The 23,053-nt window shown below is 53.6% G+C and overlaps 1 protein-coding gene across 2 annotated transcripts in view; it reads right to left on the bottom strand.

The window, feature by feature from the left end:
* Positions 1 to 22,828, bottom strand: part of UNC5B (unc-5 netrin receptor B) — a 54,095-nt gene extending 31,267 nt beyond the window's left edge. For both annotated transcript variants that reach the window (XM_030275642.4, XM_030275640.4), the window contains exon 1: positions 22,648 to 22,828. In XM_030275642.4, coding sequence (XP_030131502.4) covers positions 22,648 to 22,744 — 97 coding nt within the window. In that variant the 5' untranslated portion in view covers positions 22,745 to 22,828. The remainder of the gene's footprint in view (positions 1 to 22,647) is intronic.
* Positions 22,829 to 23,053: the final 225 nt, after the last annotated feature.

The raw sequence follows: 23,053 nt of genomic DNA on the forward strand, positions 1-23,053 counted from the left end.
GGCTCTGAATATTGCGGGGCAGCCTCCCAAAAAGGGCTCTGAGCATCTCAGGACACCCCCTGAGCATCGCAGAACATCCCCTCAATAGGGCTTTGAGCATAAAGGATGCCCTGAGCAGTGCAGGATACCCTGATGCAGGGCTCTGAGCACCACAGGCCAGCCCTGAGAAAGGTTCTGAGCAATAAAGGATGCCCTGGGAATTTCAGGACTCTCTGGTCCAGGGCTCTGAGCACTGCAGGAGGAAGGCAGACTGGCCAGCTGGCAGCAGGGCACTCTCTCCCAGCCCTAGGAGCTGCACCACGTCCTCCTCCACAGGACAGAGGAGATGCTGCTGAGCAGTCAGAGGGGCTGGAGGTATTTTCTTCCCTCTGGTTCTCATCTCCTGCTCTTACTCATCCAAAAGCCCTGGAAAGAACCTCCCAGCAGTGCCCCATGCACAGAGCTGGGAAGCCTGGGGAGGTTGTAGGGCCTGATGATGATGCTTGGGAAGGCTCCAGCCGGGCTGCGAGGGAGGAGAGCTGGCTTGGCAGGATCAGGATCAGGATCAGGATCAGGATTGGATCAGGATTGGATCAGGATCAGGATCAGGATCAGGATCAGGATCAGGACCAGGACCAGGATCAGGACCAGGATCAGGATCAGGATCAGGACCAGGATCAGGACCAGGATCAGGACCAGGACCAGGATCAGGATCAGGATCAGGATCAGCCCAGCTCTCCTCACCAGGGAATTCCCCCGTGGCTGCCAGCCCAAATCTTCCCTCTGCACCCGCCCACGGCTCTGGGGGCAAGGAAAGGGGGCTGCAAGACACCCCACAGAGCTCCCAGACAGCAAGGGAAGGTGCCATGGAAAGAGCAGCGCTGCTCAGAGTGGTCTGGATGGCAGCAGGAATCCATTCTGTCTCCCCCATGCGACTCCAGCTGCATCTCCAGGCAGGAAATGCAACCAGCCATGCTCAGAGACCTGGGGCAGCTCTGCTGATCCTTCCTGCTGCACCAAACTCCTGGCAAACCAGCTTCCCTCAGCCCCTCGGGCAGCCTGGGATCCCCCCAGCCCACCAGACAATCCCAAAGCACCCTCAGCTCTCCCCAGAACGTCTCCTTGGCACTCCCTCTGCCCAGGATTAGCACTGGGGTCCTGCAGTGGGGAGGATAAAGCTGGATCAAGGCTGGACCATGCTGGAGAGGGAGCAGCAGCTGGCTGCACAGCATCTGGCACTGCTGCTCAGTTATTGCCCAGTGGGGCTGCTGAGGGCCACCAACGACACTGCTGGTGGCCCAGGTGTCCCACAAGGACAGGAAGAACAAGGACACATCGTTTGGGGTGTGCTGCAGCCACGCTGGCAGCTGGCCTGAATGTAGAGCATCTCCCCTTGGAAGAGCCCTGACACAGTGCAGGGCATTTGGGGAGTGAAGGGAAGCATTAGGGATGAGGATGGGAGAAAAACAGGGAGGAAAGGAAATAATCAGAGTGGTTTGGCTTGGAAGGGACCTTGAAGATCATCTCGTTTCAGCAGGGACACCTTCCACTAACATACTACAGGAGGAAGGACAGTGTTTGGAAGGGGAAACAAGCAAGGCACATTAAAGGAAAAAAATAACCCAGCAGGCTGGCAAGGTTAAAAAAGCAAAAACACTGGGACACAGAAGGATAGGGAGACCTAATTAAAGAAGCCTCACCCAGAACACGCCACCAGCAAAAAGCATCTGATGTGTCAGGGACAGAGACTCGGATGCTGCGTGTCCCATGCCGTGTCACTGCACACCCTGCAGCAAAGGGCACGGCTCCCAAACCCCCGAGCCACTGCAGCACCAGGGTGAGCATTTTTTCCCCTCATTTCTGCACCAGCTGATGCCCACCTGTAGCCTTTTTTTTTTGTGCTGTTACTTAAAACCAGCTACAATAGAAAGCTCCAGCATCAGGAGCTGCCCAGAAGAGCCAGACCCCACTGCAGCACAAACCCATCCCCATCTCCACAGCTAAATTTGGCCCAGCCCAGGGCAGACGGGATCTTGGAGATGTCTGAACACATCCAGGCTGTCAGGGAGAGGAGGGTGATGCACAGGAACCCACCAGAGCCAGGCAGCCTGTTCCCACCATCCCTCACACGTGCTTTTTCCTTCAGATTCCCAGCCTAAATAAGGCTTTGGGGAGGAAATTAATGAACAGCAAAGCTGATTACAAAGAACAATACAATGACTCAATCTGTTTCTTTTACCTCAATTGTATAAAGCTTTTACATTTATGAATATTTCTCTCAGTACACAATGAAACAGCCTTCTGAGGGAAGCGGTAATGGCTCTGGAGACTTTTTGAGCAAGACTGGACAAAACACCGCGGGAACAATCCCAAAGGAAGGACCAGATGATCTAACAGGTCTTTTGCATCTCTAATTCCTCACCCTTTTCTTTCTCCTCCCGGTTCAGGCGCTGGGGTTTTTTAGCTGCTGCTAATTAGATGTTAATGCGGGAGCGGCTGCCTGGAGGAGAAACATCGGGGCCCTAAATGACAACCAGACCACAGGGATGGGGGTCCTTATTCTCAGCATGGAAAATCTCCCTCTGGAAGCAAAACAGGCCGTAAAATGCTGGCATCCTTTCCACACCAGGGTGGATTGCTCCTGCACCCACCAGCAGCTTCCTAGCACTCATGGGCCACATCGGTGCCAGCTTTCATCTCCTCCCTCTCTGTCCCCACATCCAGCCTCTTCACCAGTGCGTGGCAAGGATCCCCAAAGTTGTTTTGCCTATCCAGGGACAAAGGGAAAACCCCACCAGCACAAGACACATCGAAACGACCTGAGTTTAGTTCAGTCCTAACAGCAACCAACTCTCCTGGCTGCCCCCTTGCAGAGCATCTCCTGGAGAAGGCAGCGGGATGCTCTGCCCATCTCCTTCTCCCTGCTGCTTGCTGGGCTGCTTGGAGCATCTCTAACACCCGTCTCAGCGAGCTGCAAGGAGCTGAGCCGAGCTGTTTGGGATGAAATCAATGAGGTGATGCAGAGGCAGAAGTCTGAGCCCCTGCCCCTGGCGCCCGGCCCCGCCAGGGGACAGCCACCGAGGCTGTCGCTGCCAGCACAGCCCTGGACAGACTCATTTCAGTCAGAAAAGACCTCCAAGACCATCGAGTCCAACCTGTGACACATCCTCACCGTGTCACCCAGCCCAGAGCACCCAGTGCCACGTCCAGGCGTTCCTTGGACACCTCCAGGGATGGGGACTCCACCACCCCACGGTGCTCAGAGATTTCTCCCAGCCCCATGCTGCCTTCTTCCTTTCCCTGCTGGCCGAGGTACGAGGAAGGTACAGCCTGCCCGAGCAGCCTACCACACATTTTCCCCCTCCAACATGTCATATTCCCCCAAAGTTCAGAAGTTCAGGCTGTCTGGGTTCTGCAATAGCCTTTGCAGACCCATGTGCCTATTACCCTAAAGCTCAGGAGCTCAAACTGCCTGGGTTGTGTAACAAACATAAAACCCATTTCAAAGACATTTCTCCTAAAGACCCTCACCCATCGAGTTCTTTGTAGAGACATCAGCACCCATCTTTCCCATCCCTCTCCACTGGAGCACCCTCATACCTCGAGGTCCACATGGAAGACCAAGAAGCAAGAAGGGATGAGGAGCCTCAAATCTGCATCAGTGGGATGCTACTGCCCTTGTGAGTGGGGTCAGAGCCCCACCACCAGCACCCCTGTGGGCAGTGACCTCCTCCCTCCAGCCCCAGCTCCTAAGCCCAGCCATGACAGGAACAAAAGCCACTGCTCAGAGACACATTTATGACCCTCCAAGAGGGAGCCCGCTGACAGCTTAACGAGCTTTTTGTTTTTCAAGTAGTGGTTTGATATTTACGACCTGAAAGGGAAAAATGCAAGTAGGCAGGGACGATCAGGGGCTATCTGCTCCTTCTGCTCCTGACCCGATGCTGTCCAACCCACATCCAAGCCCTTACGGAAAGCCATAAAAAACGATTGCGTTTCAGCTTCTCCCCTCCTCCTTCTTTCTCTCTCCCTTCCACTAAAACCAAAAAGCATCTTTTTTGGTGATGCTCACTTCTTGTTAATGTCCACCCTAAGGAAAAGCATCAAATATTAATGCAGGAAGCTTCAGAGAGCTCACACCGGAAACCAGAAGCCCCATATGTTGTGGAATATCCCAGTGGATGCAAGATCCCACCAGTTCATCCCCAAGGCATTGCTCTTTAATGCCTGGGAAGTAATGAGGAGGCCAGAAGTTGGGTTTTTAGGAGCAGGAGGGATCACATTCCTGGGATATCAGCCCAGAGTTACACTTCGAGGAGGAAAAAAACTTAAGGGAAAAAATCCAAACCCCATCACCCTTCCCCAGGATGCGGCACTGTTATTTATAAGCTTAAGAGTGAAAAGAGCAGAACTCCCTAGTTTTGTTGGGGGTTTTTTTGTTGTTTTTTTTTTTTTTTTTTATCCCAAAGGCATTAGCAAAGCAGAGAAATGCCTTTGGGCTGCAAGAGCATTCCAGCCACCAGCAGGAAGATAAGGCTCTTCCTTTGACTCCAGATTGCTTGGCAGAGAGGAGACACATGGGGTTTGATTGCACACAGACAGAGATGCCACAGCCCTGACACCAACATGATAAGAGCTTTTGTCCCGTGGAGGGCTGACCCAGCTGATAAAGAGCCTGCCCTGAGCCCCTAAAACCCAGAAGGGAGATTGGCTGAAGAGTTTCAAGGGACTGGTGGGGAACGTGGGCAGCCCAGATGTGCAGTGCAACACCTGGAAGGGGTGGGAGCTGTATGCCACAGCAGTGTCCCATGGACACAGCCTGCTGTGGGTGTCCCATGGACACCTGCCCACTGCAGGTGATGTTGGGCAGGGGAGGAAAGATCCCCATGTGCTTGGTGGTGACACCTTTGTGCCCAAATGCTGCGACTCGATGACCTCTGATGGCTTTCCCAGCCTGCAGAGCTGTGCCCAGCTCTGGGGCCCCCAGCACAAGGAGGACATGGAGCTGCTGGAGCCAGTCCAGAGGAGGCCATGGAGATGGTCCAAGGCCTGGAGAACCAGGCTGGGAGAGCTGGGGGCGTCACCTGGAGAGGAGAAGGCTCCAGGGACAGCTCAGAGCCCCTGCCAGGGCCTAAAGGGGCTCCAGGAGAGCTGGAGAGAGATTTCGGACAAGAGTCTGGAGGAACAGGACACAGGGAATGGCTTCCCACTGCCACAGGGCAGGGTGAGATTGGGTATTATGGAGAAATGCTTCCCTGTGAAGGAGGAGAGGCCCTGGCACAGGGTGCCCAGAGGAGCTGGGTACCCCTGGATCCCTGGAAGTGTCCCAGGCCAGACTGGATGGGGCTTGGAGCCACCTGGGATAGGGGAAGCTGCCCTGCCCGTGGTCTTTAAGCTTTAAGATCCCTTCCAACCCAAACCATTCAGTGATTCTGTGATCCCGGCTGCTGAGTTTGGGACATCTTTTCCTGTCCCTCTCCGTACCCACACAAAGTCCAGCGTCCCCACACAAAGCCCATCCTCCCCACACAAGCCCAGCGTGTGAGGCCCCAGCAGACCTGGGGGCACAGGCGAGGAAAAAAAAAAGAAAAAAAAAGAAAAAAAAAAGAGAAAAAAACCGGAAAATGAAGCCAATGGCTTTTATGTGGGCTCGAGCAGGGCAGCCCCCTCCCCGCTCCCCTTCCCCACTTATCGCCGCCCGGGGCTCTGCCCGGCGCCCGCCACAATCAGGGAGGCAGCGCAGGCCCGGCGCCAGACGGGATCCTTATCTCCTCCCGAGCAGGAATGCGGGCCGGGGGCTGCCCTGCCGCAGGAGGGGAGGAGGAGGAGGAGGAGGAGGAGGAGGGGGAGGCAGAACCCCTGCCCCGGCCAGGGACAGACAGGGCAGCCCTGAGGGTGTCGGTGCCAGCCCGCTGCCGGCACGGCCGGAGGTCGGGAATTATCCCCGGGGCTGATGGCTCTGCTCGTTCCCCGGGAAATCACAGCCTGTCCCAAGGCCGGCAGCCCTGCCCTGCGAAAAGGAGAGCCGTGAGCCGTGTCCGAACCAGCCTGGCTCAGTCCTATGGCAGGGGACCCAGAGCTTTCCTCCCCCCTCCCTGGGGTTCACCCTCATGGCAGCCACGGCCCCGGCCCGGCTCCCTCACTCCCCGGTGTGAGGGCTGCGAGCTCCGAGCACCCAGACGGAGCTCGGAGCGCTCATTTCCACAACAGGCACCCAGAAGTTCGCCCCCAGTGCCGGGGAGCACCGCACCGTGCCCCCGCTACAGGACAGCCACCCCCGCTCCATCCCTGCCGGGGCAGCCCTCCAGGACTCCCGATGCCTTCAGAGCCCCGGCGAACTCGCAGCCAATTAAGGGGATATTTTAAAAGTCGTAATAAGGGGCTAATGAAGTTTAGAAGCTGCCGACAGCAGCCATATGCCTCAAATATGCTGGGTACAGTCGGTGCCTAGGTAATGCAACTGCAGGTATCAGCTCGCCTAATTAGCTACCAGAAGAAAGTCTAATTTAAAACAAAGCTCTTATTTTATTTATTTGCTGACAGCAGCAGAGCAATTCCCTCCAGCATGAAGTGAAAGCAAACACACTGCCCTCAAAATAAACCACCACGGGCTTTTTAATTTTATCCTCTAACAAGTGTTCCCTGGTTAGTCTTCGGCGAGGGAGGGGCAGGGAGAAAAAAAACAAAAAAACAACAAAACAACAAAAACCCAACCTGCACTTCCATTTGCATTACAGAGGACTTGCAAAGACAGCTCCCCACTTGTCACCTCCCTGCCACAGAAAACAGCAACCACTGGAACTTTAATAAAATATCCCTGAGGAAATGCGTGTCCCCTCTCCTGTCCTCACTTGGGGGGATGAAGGGGCTCGGCACATTCTCCCTGAGGTGCCCAGGCTGGTGTCTGGCTCCAGAGCTGCTGCTGAGAGGTGTAGGTCACCCACACCAGCCAAGATTCCTGATCATTCCCATCCCTTCCCTGTCTTCACCTCCGGATGCATCCAGCAGCAAACGTGGGGAGGGGAAAGGGAAATCCTAGAAGCGCAGAGAGAGTGCAGGGCCACTGTGATTTTATTTAGTATCTTTATTTATTGAAGTGCTTTAAATAGATATGGATTGACTCTCCCGGCTCTGGCTATTACAGCTTGAAAGGGGAGCTGCAGGCAGTTCCTGGATTAATGCACATGAGGCTACTTCCACAGATGCTCAGCATCCCACTCCATGTGGGACCTCCTCCTGTCTTCCAGACTTCACCTGGGGCCTCTGCATCCCCCTCCTCTTGTAAAACACAATGTCCTGGTGCCTCCACTGCTCCACAGCCACATCAAACCCTTTCCACCACCACCCTCCATCACCTCCACAGCCAAACCCTTCACCTTGTCACCCTCCTCATAGGGCCCGAGCCCATCCGAGTAATCAGGGATTCGTTCTTTCCTATCAGCACGTCCTGCCAACCACTTATGGGTTTATGAAAGCACAAGGAGGCATTGCAAGCCTTTATGGACAGCACTGGCTGCATTTTTCTTCCCACTGATTAAAGTAATAATGCTCAGTTAAGGAGTAAGTAAAAAAATCACACCACTTTTAGGCAGCTGGGAAAGAGGAGGAAAATCTATTGCAGTGGCCCTGAACAAGCACTTCCCCAGAGGCAGAAAACTTATCAGACACTGCTCTGATAACGTATTCAGGCTGAACCATTAGTCTTGGGCATAACAAAGGTGCAATAAAAGGTGCCCCCAACTGCAGACTGAGTGAGGAGGGGGAAATGGGGCTGAAACCCCACAAAGGCTGGGAGCAGCAGCAGCTCCGGGGCTCGGTGGCATCCCCAGCACAGCTGGTGATGCTGACAGTGGGCACCTGCCTCCTGCCACTCAAGTGGCCAGGGACAGTTTGTCTCCTGCATGTTTAAAGCTGCAGAGAAGTGGGAAAATCAGCATCCATAGCACCGCCAGGCTGGAGAAAGATTTCCCCAGGGCCAGCATCCTCAATCATCCTCAGCAATATATTTCCTCATTCCGGCCTCATCTGGCTCCACTGCTATGTCCCAGTCCCAATACCCGTCTTACAACACCTTTCCCTCCACAAACACAGCCCCTTTTCTTCCCTGTAACTCCAAACCAGCCCTTTGTCCCGGGCACAAAGGGATGTGAGGTTTCTGCTGTGGGTTTTTCCCTGCATCGCTTTCCCATCCAGCTTTTTTGGGAATGGCAGAGCCCAAAGCAAGCCAGCTGTGACCTGTGGTCACTTTACAAAAATTATCTCCAGTGGGATTTTCTCCACACCTCCTGCAACGATGGAGATGACAACACAGCGGGGTCACCTTTCTCCTTAGCAAGCACCTGCTCACCTCTTAAATCCCATACAGATCACCCAACCTGGGGAAGCCAAGCAACACAAAATGAACTGGAAACATCCCCCATCCTGCTTCCAAACTGCCTTCAAACTGTCAAGTTAGTTATCCTTGTGGGCAAAAGAATTTAAATCCATATTTTTGATGCCTTAGCCCCCCCCATACGAGGATGGGAAGCTCATGGCACGAGCAAGGAGCACCCACAGCTGCTTTTGTAGTAAGTTCCTATTCCAGAGCCTCAGGCTCAGCCTCCCAGGCACACCCCAGGCTCCAGCCAAACCACCCCCCCATTCCTAGGGATGGTGACCCAAAAACCAACAGCCCACCAGCTCCACTGCTGTCCCATCAGATGCTGAAGGCCACCACCTTCCCCAAAGGCGGCCAGAGAGAAGGTCCACCCAGGGCTGGGCACCCGATCCCAGCACCACCCAGCCCGAGCCATTGCTCCCTCCCTCCCTCCCTCCAAGGCTGGTTTTCCAGGCAAAACAAGGATGGGAGTTACTCAGGCAGCATGTGACATGACCACCAGAAGGAGGGCATTGCATTACTGGAGCTAAAACTGGATCCTGGTTTCTATTGTCTATTCTTTTGTAGTGATGGGAAGAAAGAAAGAGCTGCTGCTCTGTAATCAGGCCTCTTCTGGCTGCTTCCCTGCTTTTAGGGCCAACCAGGATAATGCCACGTTGCTTTCATGTGGCAAGAGAAGCTTATAAACAACACTATTACACTGCTACACCGCCGAAATTAAAGCCCTGCTCTGAGCCTCAGTCCCTCCCACAGGCAGCCTGCTTTGCCTCAGACTTAATTTCTTCTCCCAAAGTCTGCAGTGCAGGGAACAGACTGAATCTGGGCCTGAATAAGCACTTGTGAAATTCAGTGTCTCCCAAAATGATGTGCATTACCTATTTCTGAAAAGAGGAGTAATTCCTTCCAGCTTTTGCTAATGTGCTCTCAGCAAACACTCGTTTCTTGTTTTCCCTCCCAGCAGAGCAGCTCCAGATCACAGCTCACCCCAAAAGTGAATGAAAGCCTTCTCTTCACTGACGCATCTTCGCAGCTTTATTGTATCTTTTGGCCCAAAGTGATTGAGATTTACCCCCACTCCACACCCCATAAAAATTCTGAGCTCACCAATACACATCGAGCCTAAAACCTCCAGAGTGGATTCACTCAGCCAGAAATGATCTCAGCTGTGAAAAATCACAAGGGGCAGTCACTTTCTCAGCAGTCTCAAAATAGAGGTTGTTTTTCCTTTTTTTTTTTTAATCAAAAGAGATTCCATCTCTCTGCATTACCTGGAATAAACACCCTGGTGCTGGAAGAAAGCACACTTCAGCTTTCCTAGCTCCAGGTTCTCATTTCCCCCAGCTCCTTGAGAACCTCTTCCTGGCTTTCCAAGCCTTCTGCACTGCATTAAGAGCCTGTCTCTGCAAATAACCACCCAGGGGACTCTGCAGGAGGACAAGGACTCCTTTCATCACCTCAGGTTCAGCTCCTCTTGGATTACAGCATCTCCTGGGCACCTGGGCTGGGACAAACCCAGTGTCCCAAACCCAGTGAGGCAAGAGCCAGGTTTACTGTGGCCCTGCCCAAGGGACAAACACCAGCCAGATCAAACCCTGGGGACAGCCTGAGGACCTGCAGAAGCAGCTGAAACCATCTCAGGGAAGATGCTCTCCCCACCACCATCCTTCCCCTTGGTGCTCCATTTTTGGAGGGGCCAGGAACTGCTGCTCCCCAAAAACACGGAAAGCCAAAGCTGCAGGATAATCCTGGCCCAGAAGTCTATGAAAACCCAAACTCCTCCAACCTTTGGACCCCGTGGTTGACATCAGTGCCCCACATCCAACGTGCCAAGTGATTTCTCCCAGAGCTGGAAGGAAGCCTCCCCACCTCTCCTCACTGACCCAGTTTGGGATGCTCTTCTCCTGCTTCCCCTTCCATCTCAAACATCACCAGCAAAGGATCATTTCCTTCAAATCAGGGTCACCTCCCAACAAGTGCCTTTTGCCATGCCCTGAGAGCGGCCTTCAGCGCTTCCCTCACCTTGCCTGAGGTTTTTCCAGCATTTTCCTCAATCCTTCATTTATTTCCAGGTGGTCCCCTAAGCAGCAGAGCAGAGGCTGTTTTGAGGCTCAACATCTCAGCATGTTTTCCCATGGACCTGCTGCTCCAAATGCTCCCTCCCACATGGCATTTGTGCTCCCCAATAGTAGGTGCCAAGTGTTATGCTGTTGATGTTTTGGGGTTGTTTTGTTTTTTTGGTTTTGTTTTTTAGTGGGATATTAATAGATCCCTCTCACTGGCCGACCAGCCTAGATAAAAACTTTATTGCTAATTTCCTAATCAGACAGGCACTTAATTACGAGACATCTTCTTCTGAGTCAGAGGAGAGGGTGCAGACATACAAACAGCACAGCAGCTAAGAAAAAAAAAGTCTGGATTTTTTTTTTTTTTTAAGAAATGAAGCTAAAAAAAGAAACACCATCCCCCCTCCCCCCAAACAAACAAACACAAATAATCCAGGAAGCCCAAAGACAAATCCATGGGGATTTTTGGCATTTTAGGCACAGGAGCTCCTCTTGGGGCAGGGGACACGGTGGCCCAGAGGGGCTGGATCCCACGGGGCTCAGCAGTGCCTCCCTCCCCCTGTGTCCCACATACAGCACAGTCCCCACGGGCTGTGAGCAGATGGTTTCCAAGCTGACAGGTTGCAAACAGCTCTGTGGAGCCAGCCAGGGAATCAGATATTGTCTCCATGCCTTTAGTCTGGGGAACAAAAGATGTCTCCCAGCTCAACAAATCTGCTGGGAGACCTCGGTGCTTCTCCTGCTTTTGGGTTTCTTTTTCGAAGCACTCTTGCCCAGCTCAGATCGCTCGGGTCTGATGCCTGTACGACTCTACAAGCTGCCTGCACATAACTTTTTCCACTTTCTGTAGCTGGAAAGAGACCACAAGTTCAGCCTTGGTGCAGGGCACATCACCCTTGCTTTTCAAGCGAGCTGCAGACACTCCCTTGCTGGCAAAAATTCCTTCCTTCCACTTCCCATCAAACTCGTACACGCCATGAACTCAGGACAACCCAGACAAGCTTCCTCCCAGCATCCCTGTTGGTTATTTAGAGCAACCCCAAGGCTTGGAAACAGCCCTGGAGACCCCAGTCCTAAACACACAGGACAGCAGTGTGCCAGACGTGGCACCCAAACCACCTTTTAGGGATGCAGAGCCCAGGCAGACTGCAGGATCCCGGCTCCTTCGGCTTCCCTGCTGCTTTCAGCTCTGCAACTCGACCCTGGGCGGAACATATGGTTTGCATTCTCCCCCCTAAACTTTCCACAGGCTCCTTCCCCCGCCTCCCCATGGCACACGATCCCGAGGATTTTCCTTCCCCATCCAGCCCAAGACCACCGGGGTCCTGTTGGTTTTCCCAGCTTTTACAGAGATGGGGCAACTAAGAGGCATTTTAAAGATTTTATTTAAGATTTTATTTTACCATTCTACTATTACTTCTAACACCAATCACCTACATTTTTACCCCACATCATCCTACTACAACACATCTTTCACAATTCTAATCTTCTAAAATATCTATTTGTCCTGGTTTAGTATTTAGTTTCATATTTTAGTTTAGTGTTTAGTATTTAGCTTAATGTTTTTACAAAGCCATATTTTAAAACTTATTAAAACTTATTTCTAATTCAATCTCTCTCTCAACAATATAATCTCTATTCCATAACCTTCCTAAGTCAAAACACTTTATCTCAATGCTTACATACAAATGTACAAGACTGTGCAAGCTATCAAATTTTAAAAATGTTTTACAAATCCATTTCCCACATCCAACCTCATCCCTCTGCAAAAGCCAGAAACAGCATCCTTTAGAATGCAGGAATGGTGAACGTGTCAGCAGTGCTCAGAGGATGTTCAGGGTAAAGCAGCAACTTCACCTCCTCTTTTCCCTTCCCTGCGTGCAAAAATCACCTTTTATATTCCTGTTAGGCAGTTTTCATCTAATTTTCTGCTTCATCCAGCAGCCAGGCTTTCCTCCCTCAAAATGACTACAGCAGCCTAAGCTGCTCTTTGTTCAGCCAGAAGCAGCAAGTGGGATTTTTATGGAGCCTCACCAAAAAGCCAGGCATCACCTTCTCCCAGCCCACGGGGCTGGGGGGAGTTAAAAACCCACCCCAGGGGCCCTCATCCTCAAAGCACCACCCTGGAGAGGAGCCCTGGGAGGGCTGTGGGGCGGATGGATGGATGGACAGACGGATGGATGGATGCCCCTGGCCAAAACAGCGGTGGCCGTGATGGAAACCAGAAGCTTTGTGGTCTGTGAGCCTGACAGGCTTCCCAAGGCATGCCGAGCATTGCTGGCACGCCTGCGTGTCCCACACCGGCCTCCCGACCACGTCCCAGGCAAAAAAAACCCCAAATCCTCTGAACTGGTGAATTTTGGCAGCACAGGACCAGCAAGCCCAACAGCTTCTTGGAGCCCGAAGCACAACGAAGCACAACACGGATTCCTCTTAGCAGGTATTAAAAACCACACTTCAACAAGGAAGAAAAGCCATCTGGTTTTGACCTGCTGCGTTTAGGATTGGTGTTACTCAAGGTTTTAGCCCAACAGAGGAGGTCCTGCAGTAACCTGTGGCTTTCCCTGTTCCTCAGGTTCCCTCTCCGTCGGCTGCGACCCCATCTGCAGAGCCGGCGTGTGGGTTTTTCCATCCCCGGCAGGACCGGCCCCAACACGCCCCAGACTCCCGGGGTTTTGCTATAAACTACAAAGGAACCTGCCCAATTCGCCCCAGTTTGCATAACCAGTTTATCCCAAGCATTTGTTTTAAAAGCTCAGCTCTGGTTAGTCACTGATCAGCCCAAGCAAAACCCAACCCTCTTCCCGGCTTTTGGATCTTGCTTTTCCAGCTTTGGGCACAGCCAGCATTTTTATCTTGGTGTATAAATTTTAGAAATATGAAATAAGTGCCTTGGTGCCTTGTTTTATATATACACACACATATATATCATATGTATTTTATTTATATCGGGGTATCCAAAGGGTCCACAAGCCAGGATAGGGATTAGCCACAAGGCTCTAAGTCCTTAAATCCAAACCGAGTCATTCACCAGTAGCAAACCATTAAGCATAAACACACATGGGAAAAAAAAAAAAAAAAAAATAGAGGGAATGAAAAGGGGGAGGAAAACAGTTTTATAGCCCTTGGCAGCCCACACCCCACTTCATCACACTCAGGATCCCAGTCATCCGAGCAGCTCCACAGCCAAATCCCCTCTCCTGTAACAAATCCCGTTAGTGCCGACGCCGGAGCGCGGAAGGAGGCGTTTGCACGGCTCTGGCTGCAGAAAAGCAGCCAAAATGATGCGCAAGGGGAATCCGACATGCTGCAGGAAAACCTGCTTCCACAACTGAGTCAGCATCTCCTCCTAAAGACCAGGGAGGACGGCAGGAACTGCGGGCCTGGGGACGCGCCTGGATGGACCCACAGGGGAGCCCCAAGTGCCACCTCCTCTTCTTCCCTGGAGCCCAGAGCAGCCCCAGCAGTGGCAACGAAGTCAGGCATGCACCCACCAGTGACACCAGGTCACCAAATGCTTAGCCCCAAAACACAGGCTGATGGAACTCAGAGGAGACCTCAGGGAGCAGCATAGGGATGCCACAGCCCCAGCGAGGAGCTGGGAGAACCTGGAACAGCTTAATCCCAGCCTAATTCAGATTTCCAGCAATGCTCGACCCACTCTGGGAAGATGCCCTCCAGCCAGGGCCCAGACAGCAGCAGAAGAGACAGGACATTTAAGCTTCTCCAAGATAAGCTGGAAGAGAAAACCCTTCCATGAACCCCTTCTCCAGCTCAGCGACCCAGACCGCTGATTACTTTTAATTGCTGTGTAATTGGACTCTGGGAGCCATGCTTTCATTTTAAGCCTGTCTCTACATTTCACATCTGTCAAAGGGGGAAAGAAAAACCTTCAAAAGTAATATCCCAGTGCAGGAACCCCGTAGCACCCTCCAGCAACTGCCAAACCAGCGTGGCAGCGGGGAGGCAAAGGCTGCACCCCTTGTTTGGGATAAACAGGGGTGGAGGGAGGTGCTGGGATCCCACACCTGGGCAGTGGCACCCCAAAGGCAGCAGTGGCCCCAGGCCAGAGCACAGCAGACAGCACGGCCACACTGCAGGATCCTCCCTCAGCACCAGCACTAATTACTGCCTTGGCTTGCAGGGCCCTGCAAAGCCCCTGATCAGAGATGCCCCTCCAGGTGAGGGTGGGGACGCTTGTTCGGCTCCACGGACCAAAAGCAAACAGCAGACCGCATTTTTTTTTCTTCCCTCTTTTTTTTTTTTTTTTTTTTCTCGGTTGTTTTAAATAGCAACCACTTTCAGGCTGCTGGAAAACACCCTCCCTTCTGTTCTCCAAGCCAACCCAAACAGATGGAGCCAATAACGCAGCCGGGTGATGGCGCAGGATGGTGACGGCCCATGGGGGAGAGCAGCCCTGCTCACAGACCCCAAGAGGGGCAACTAGACCCCCCTGAAGATGGCAGGGAGGCACCACCCATCAACCCAGTGGAAGAACTTCGCTTCATCCATCTCCATAAAACTCTCCAGAGTCGTGGGATGAATCATGGAAGTTAAAAAACACCTCCGGGATCACTGAGTCCAACCTTTGACCGAACACCACCTTGTAGGCCATGGGATTGTCTTCCAGCCCAATTGCTCCCAGTCCTCCAACTAGCAGTCAGGAGGAATTAAGAGTTTCCCAGACACCATGTGAGTCCACTGGAGGCTCAGTGAAACAGTCTTCACCTCGGTGCTTCAGCCCCTGCTGTGGATGCCCTCACGTGTGCCCCAAACCTCACACTGAGGACACTGCTGATGGCACCTCTGCATCCCAGGCGTGCCCCTTCTCCCAGGAATCTGTCCTGAGGAATTCCTGGGCTCTGCAACCTCCTGCCTAAGGAGAACTCCCACGCTGCACAGTGCAACACAACCCTTTTAATAGCCTCCCGCCCCCGCCAGCCACCTGGCCAGGAAGCCTGGATTTGGCTGGAAATGTCCGTCCCTCCATCCTGCCACCGCCCCAGGAGGGGCAGGTACACCCAGGAGCCCACCCAAAGGTGGGCAGCCCAAACTCACCCATTTTAGTGGTGACATGGGACCTGTAGAGGCGTTTAAATGGCGAGAAGGGGGCAAGGAGGGGTCACTTCCATGCCAGGGGCAGCTCCCAGCAGGGAGAGGAGCTCCACAAAAGGAAGGACTCACAAAGCAACAGCAGGACAAAGTCTGGGTGCAGAGAACCTTGCTGTCACCTCAGCTGTGCCCTCACCTGCCATCATTTGAGAGCCACCACGTCTGTCTCCATACAGCTGCAACAGGGAGGGATGCCTGGCGGGGAGGAGCATCGTGATGCCTTCCAGGAAGGAGCACTCCCCATTTCCCACCCTGCACTCACCCATGTTTTACCTGCACAGCCTTTGGTTCAACACATCAAGGTGTGCTGCACCTCATCCCTAGCATAAGACAAAGCATCCAAAAATGATGTCACATGCAGCAACATCAGCTCCAAGAGTATTTCTCCACTTCCACTGAAGCTTTTTTCCACTCCTCACACCTCTTTGTAGCATTCTGTACCATCCACCTGCAGGGATCCCCAGCTGATGCCCCCAGCATCATCCCCACAGAGCCCCCAAGCCCACCCATCTCAGATGTCCTCAGCTCTCCTCCCGCGGTGGCCCCCTCTTGAGAGGGAGGCAGATGGATCTAACAGGCATTAAACATCTCATAATGAGATTTTCCATGCTCTTTCAAAGGGAAACAATCCCTCAGCTCTCACACTGGGTGCAGGCTTGTGAAGGAGGGGAGCAAAGGTTATTCATGAGGTCTTGATGGAAACCACACCAGCGAGATCTCGCGGAAGCAGGAGAGATGCCGGGATGTGACTTTTGTGTCTGGCTCCACCACAACTGGGCTGACAGCCCTGGGTATTCCAGCTGGGAAGGGATCACTCCTGGTACAAACCAGCCCTTTTCCTCCTCCTTTGTTATTCCCAAAAGATGTGGGGATAAAGTGGGGAGAGAAGCGAGGGCAGCCGTGCTGCATGTGTGTGTGTACACAGGTATTACACAAAATGCCCCCGAAATCCATAAGGCCTTCTTCCTTTCCTGAAAGGACTTGCTTCCCTGGAGAAAGGGACAGTCCAGACCTTGAATTCCAGGTCAGAAAAGCTCTGCTCACTTTTCTTCTTGTATAACCAGGTATGCTATTACACTTAAGTAATAATATAAGTAGCGAGTGTCTCACCTAGCACCCTTCACCTCCCAGGGTAACAAAAAAAATGACAACAACACAACACACCAGCACTGCCTTAAACCTACACAGCAAGCAAGGCCAAAGGGGCAAAATAGCTCAAAACCATTTGATTTTTAAATGCTGGGGGACTCCTGTCAGCCACATCTAACCAGACCAAGCTATGCGTGGCAGACAGCGGGATGCAGCTCCTGATTTATATTTCACTTGGATAAACACAAGTTCCATGGTCACAGGCCAATTTTGGGCCTGCCATGTCTGCCATCCCCATGCCATACCCCACGTGGCTTCACAGCCATTCCCAAGGGTTGGGACCTGGTAATTCCTCCTCGATGCAGCAAGGAATTAACTGAAAAGGGGATGTTTCACTGAACAAGTGAGAGTTTGGCCATCAACCCCAGCAGAGAGGGGCTGAAACACAAGGAGAGAGAAGACACTGAGGCCTCCATGGATGCTCCAGCCAGGCAGGCAAGGGAAGGAGCCTGGCAAAGCCAGGGAAGGCGGGGAGCAGAGCTCACACACCAAAAAAACACACTTTTTGCCTCTCAGGCTGCAGGACGCCCTGCCTGTGCTGAGCCTGGCGGTGACATGGGGCTTGCTTTGCCCCACCTGAATTTCTCCACGGAGGAAGACTGGGGCTACCTGCAGAAACACCAACTTGTCACCACTGTCCCTTGACCAGGACACATCCCCAGCCATCAGGAGTTTGGTTTAAAGCTTACAGCTCCAACACCCCCAGCTACACCAGCCAGGGAGGAGGCCCAGGGGTTTCACTACAAACCTGACCCTGTGTGGGTCTGGGGGAGGCTCTGAACTGGGAACAGCCTCCCTAAGAGTGGGAGAAGCCACCCAAGGCAGGAGGGAGCAGAGGAGACCCGGGCTGCGGCAGGGAGGGACTCGCAGGAGATTAAAGGCAGAGTGCAGGACACGCTGGAGCAAGCCCCGCGCTAAATAATTCCTGCTTCCCTTCCCTTTCCTCGTTTTCCAGCCTGGCTTCACCCAGCTTTTCCCAGCCTGGCTGCCGTTTGATCTCTGCCTTTCCCTCAGCAGAGGTGCTGGGCCCAATAAAAATAAATAAAAAAAAAACAGGGGGTTGAGCCCCTTAAAAAAAAAAAAAAAAAGAAAAAAAAAAAAAAAGGGGAAATAGGAGACAGATGGAAAAAAAGAAAAAAAATCCCCTAAAAAGCCAAGCTCAGCAAACACGTGGCTGCTAGCAGCCCAGCCCAGCGGTTTGGGATGGGGAACGGGCTCCGGAGGAGGAGGAGGAGGAGGAGGAGGAGGAGGAGAGGCAGCAGCTCTTCCCCTCGCCGAGGAGCAGGTCCAGGGCTGCCAGCCCAGCGCATTCCTGCGCCGTGACTCAGGCCTCCCAAAAACCAGGAGCCTTCGAAAATAATACTCGCTGCAGCCCTCGGGATGCTTTGCTCCCCAAGGGGGGGCAGAAATGCTTTATCCCAGGAACAGCATCACCCTCGGAGCAGGGAGCAGAAGCGAGCCCGGGCTCCAGAACTGCCCCACAGTCCCCGGTAATTCCGGCAGGGCCAGGGAAGGATTGCCCAGGCTCCCTTCAGCCTAGTTCCCAGCCCTATGCAGCCCCACTGCAGGCCACACAGGATTTCTCCAGCCTAACGTGAGAGGAAACATCACTGAGAAGCTGCTGGTTCACTACCAAGGAGATACAGCTGGTTCACTCTTTGGAGATACATCTCACACACTTCCTTAAGGTCCCGAGCCCCAGCAGAGCCAGGGAAGGATTGCCCAGGCTCCCTTCAGCCCACAGTGAATTCCCAGCCCTACACAGCCCCACTGCAGGTCACACAGGATTTCTCCAGCCTAACATGAGAGGAAACATCACTGAGAAGCTGCTGGTTCACTCTTTGGAGATACATCTCACACATTTCCTTAAGTCCCGAGCCCCAGCAGGGCCAGGGAAGGATTGCCCAGGCTCCCTTCAGCCCAGAGTGAATTACCAGCCCTATGCAGCCCCACTGCAGGGCACACAGGATTTCTCCAGCCTAACACGAGGGGAGACATCACTCAGAAGCTGCTGGTTCACTACAAAAGCTCTGCTTTTTGGTACAGCTCACACAACGTTTCCTTAAGGTCCCGAGCTCTGGCAGGGCCAGGGAAGGATTGCCCAGGCTCCCTTCAGCCCAGAGTGAATTCCCAGCCCTATGCAGCCCCACTGCAGGGCACACAGGATTTCTCCAGCCTAACGTGAGAGGAAACATCACTGAAAAGCTGCTGGTTCACTCTTTGGAGATACAGCTCACACACTTCCTTAAGGTCCCGAGCCCCGGCAGAGCCAGGGAAGGATTGCCCAGGCTCCCTGCAGCCAACAGAAGGGAGTCACAAAATGGTTTGGGTTGGAAGGGACCTTAAAGTTCATCTCGTTCCAGCCTCACTGCCACGGGCAGGGACACCTCCCACTGGACCAGGACCCCATGCAAGGTGTGTTGAACACTCCCAAGAGGGACAGGACTCAGCCACAGATCCCCTGCAGAGCCCAGCATCCCCAGGGCCAGGGCTGTGTCAGCTCGGTGCCACCGTGCTCTGACTCACAGGCAGGGGTGGCTTGCACAATACAACTGATTACAGCAAATTACAGCTTTGCAGATTATGCAAAACCAAAATTGGAGCCAGTGGGCCTCCAATTGCCACGGAGGAGCTGATGGCAGCCACTGAGCGGCTCAGGCATCCCTTGCACCCTGTTAATTCCCCCTTCCCACGGGTGGGATGGCAGGAAGGGGGCAGAGGGAATGGGCTCATGATTTATCTCCCCCCCCAGCCCCCCCAGGAAATGTTTTCACTCACATTAGCATCGCTAAAGCCGGGAAGATATAAATGAATAGGAAACAGCAGGAACCTGTGGCTTTACGGCACCAACATCTGCTGTAATGAACTCCTCAGACTCCACACAGCTCCCTCCATCCTCACCTCACAGCATTCCTGGCCTGCCAGCCTGCCTTTGCCCAGCAAAGCTCAGCTCAGGACTCTCCCAAAACCCCCCAAGGCTGCCAGGATTATCCCAAAGGGAGGGAGAAATCCGTGGGGACGCCACTGCTGGAAATGGAAGGAAAGCTGAGCTCCTTGCAGCATCTTAGCTCACTTAACTGACCCAAAACACAGATCTGGGTTTTAGATGTTTTTGTATATACAATTCCTGTTCGACCAGGACAGGGATGGAAAGGGAACCAGCACCCCGGGGACCCACAGGACCCTACAGAGATGAAGAGCACAGCTGAGCCCTCCAAGCTCCTTACAGGGTCAGCTTTTGCTTTCTAAGCAGAGTAAACACAAGCTGGATTTCCTCCCTGCCCCCCCCAACTACCATTTCCAAGAGATTCTGCCCCCTATAAAGTAGTGGTTTTCCATTTCTCTCCTTTTTTTGTTGTTGTTCCAGTATTTCCCTCTGCTGCTACCATGCACAGACAGCACCAGCTTCTGAGAAAGAGAGAGAGAGGGCTCCACAAAAAAGCAGCTGAAGGAGAAGGAGATAAAAAACCCCTGAGCAGATTCTTCCACACAGCCCTGTCCTCAAGCCTCCACTTCCAAAGGGCAGGATTTGATAGGCAACAGGTCCTGGAGCATTTTTTCCCCAGCCATCTGCTCACGCTGGCAGCAGCAGGCAGGCAGGCAGCCTCCTGCCACCTTTGTGCTCATGCTGCTGGGGGACAGCAGTGCTGCTATCTCCCCTCCATGCCGCTGTCCCTGGGTGTTTCCTGCTGCTGGCAGGGCAGAAGGATGGAAGGATGTTCCTTCACCAGGATGACAGCTGCCTAAAAACACCTCTGTCAGCTGAGTCCCCACCTGCAGCATCACCCTCTGGATTTCAGCCGCCCTTCTACGGCTCCAAATCCTCACCCCAAATTGTTTTCCTACCCAGAGGAGCAGGTGAAGCCTGGAGAGCAGCCTGGCAGGTAAAGCCCCAGGCTCAGGGAGGAGGGACATGCTGGGAGCTGGGTTCCAGCAGCATGGATGAGCACACCAGATGCTTTCTGGGTTTCACAGCCCCATCCAAAACAACACTTCTACCCCCACACTGCAAAACCTGACACAAACAACACACACCTTCTTTGTTATTAAAAGAGAAAATTGTTTTCTGGGTGAAAACAATTCTGCCTCTCCCTAGAAACCAGGCAAGGATGGGGAAGGGAGTGCACCATCACCAGGGCTGAGCACCTATCTCAGCTCCCTCCTCTGCCTCATCACATGCCACCACTACACAGCCCTCCTTGAGAAACACTAATTATAGCTCTCCAGCTACAAACTTTATTATACACACACGTACATATGCCAGATTAGCAGCATGCCTTGAGAGAGCTCCCCAGACTCAAACTGAGCCAGGTGGGTCAGGTTTAACTTGTTTGGATTTTTTTTTCTTCTTCATTCCCTCCCTCCTGCCCAGTTTTATTTCAAGCCCTGCGTGAACTTGGTGCACACGAAGATAAGAGGGCAGAGCCAGGCACGAACATGGTGATATCCCCCCAGCTCCCATCAGCAGCCACGGAAAGCTTGGCTAAACCCTGACCCACAGCAGCCTGGGGTTATCCAGCCTGGCTAATCCAGCCTGGCTAATCCAGCCTTCCCAAAATCCCAGAGCTGCTCCTCGCTGCCCATCCCTCCAGCACAGCTCCCACCCAGCAGAATCACACCAGTTGCCAGCTCCCAAACCTCTCCCTTCCCACCGAGGGAGAGTTTCCCCTGCCCGCAGGATGCTGCTGCAGCCACGTCCAGGCCCCCGGATAAGTCAATAGTGCCATTCCTGTTTCCCATTTGCCGAAATACACTGGATCTTTGTGCGGCGGAGGCGGAAAAAATATTAATCTAATTAGACTCCCTCCCTAAAATTCCTCGTCACCTTAATTACGCTTCAGAAAAGAAGGCTTGGTTCATTTTCCTAGAAAATCGGCTTGTCAGGAGACGCTTTCAACTCCTTAACAAGACCGATCTGTGCTTCGCGTCCTCAAACCCTCGCCGGGAGCTGCGGGGAGCGCCAGATCCCGAATTCCCGCCGGGATAACGACCTTGCCCGATATGGTTTTTGGTCTTTGCCAGCCTCCCAAAAGCCACCAAACTCCACAGGGCTGTCCCTCCGAGCTCTCCGCTCCAGCACACCTTTTAACAATAATAAATTATTATTAATAAACGCGGGCGGCTGCGTTTGCACCGCTGGAGGATGACAAAGGATGAAGCGCTGGGGATGTCTGTGAGTTGTGGAGTGGGTGTGGGGGGAATAAACAGAGAAAAGGCTGAGTTTGGTCACAGGAGTCCTAACGAGAGAGGGCAGCAGGAGAGACGTGCCTCTGCTTCGTGTCCCTGGCAGGCACCGCTAACGGAAGGGTTGGATTTAAGCGCATCTCAATCACAAGATTGGGCTGAGCACAGGAAACTTTGAACAGCCATAGCAAAAAACCACTCGGCTGCCCGGCCATCAATCGCTCAGTTTATAAAAATGCAGATTTAATAATAATCAGTAAAAAAAAAAATATTAAAAAATCCAGGATGAATAGTTAGTTATTTGACTTGCCGGGGAATCACAGCCGGCGCTACTACTACAAACAGGGCTGGGTTTGTTTTGCTTTTGCCAAGAAAAATAAATATATATGTATATACAGAGAGGGAAATATAAGGAAGCGGCACGGCGAGGCGGGCAGGGAGCGGCGCTGGCAGCTCGCATCCCCCGGAGCATCCCCCGTGGAGCGGGGAGCGCTGCCAGCCCGTGTCCCCGCGGAGCACCGCGGCGGGGAGCGCTGCCAGCCCGCACCCACCCACCCACCCAGAACATCACATCATCCCTCCCGGACCGGAGCATCCCCTCCCCGGGAGCATCCGCGGCACGGAGGGGCCGGCTCCCCCCAGCCAACACCTTCTATTAAAGAAAAAATTAAAAAAATAAAAAATAAACAACTCGGCGTCCCAAGCTGGGCACCTCAACCGCGGTGAACTTTTTAAGGGGGACGCTGCCCACCCCACAGCCCCCCCAAACTTGCGCCCCCTTACCTGCGGCGGCCAGCGCCCGGCGGAGCAGCAGCGCGGGGAGGAAGGAGAGGATGAGGAGGAGGAGGAGGGAGAGGCGGCGGGGGCCGGGCGGCGGCATGGCGGCAGCGGAGCGGCACCGGGAGCGGAGCGCTGCCCGCCTCGCCACTCTGCCGGGCTGCCCGGCGCCGGGCGGGGCGGGACGGGGCGGGACGGGCGGACCGGGGCGGACCGGGGCGGACCGGGGCGGGACGGGGCGGACCGGGGCGGATCCTGCCCGGAGCGGCGCCCGCGCTCCGCCCGCCCCGGCCCGGGATGCGCGGCTGCAGCGCGGGGAGTGCACGGATGGATGGATGGAGGGATGGATGGATGGATGGAGGGATGGATGGATGGATGAGGAGCCGCTGTGCAGCGGAGCTGGCGGGCACCA

The sequence above is a fragment of the Taeniopygia guttata genome, chromosome 6 (genome assembly GCF_048771995.1).
Source record: "Taeniopygia guttata chromosome 6, bTaeGut7.mat, whole genome shotgun sequence".
Lineage (NCBI taxonomy): Eukaryota > Metazoa > Chordata > Aves > Passeriformes > Estrildidae > Taeniopygia > Taeniopygia guttata.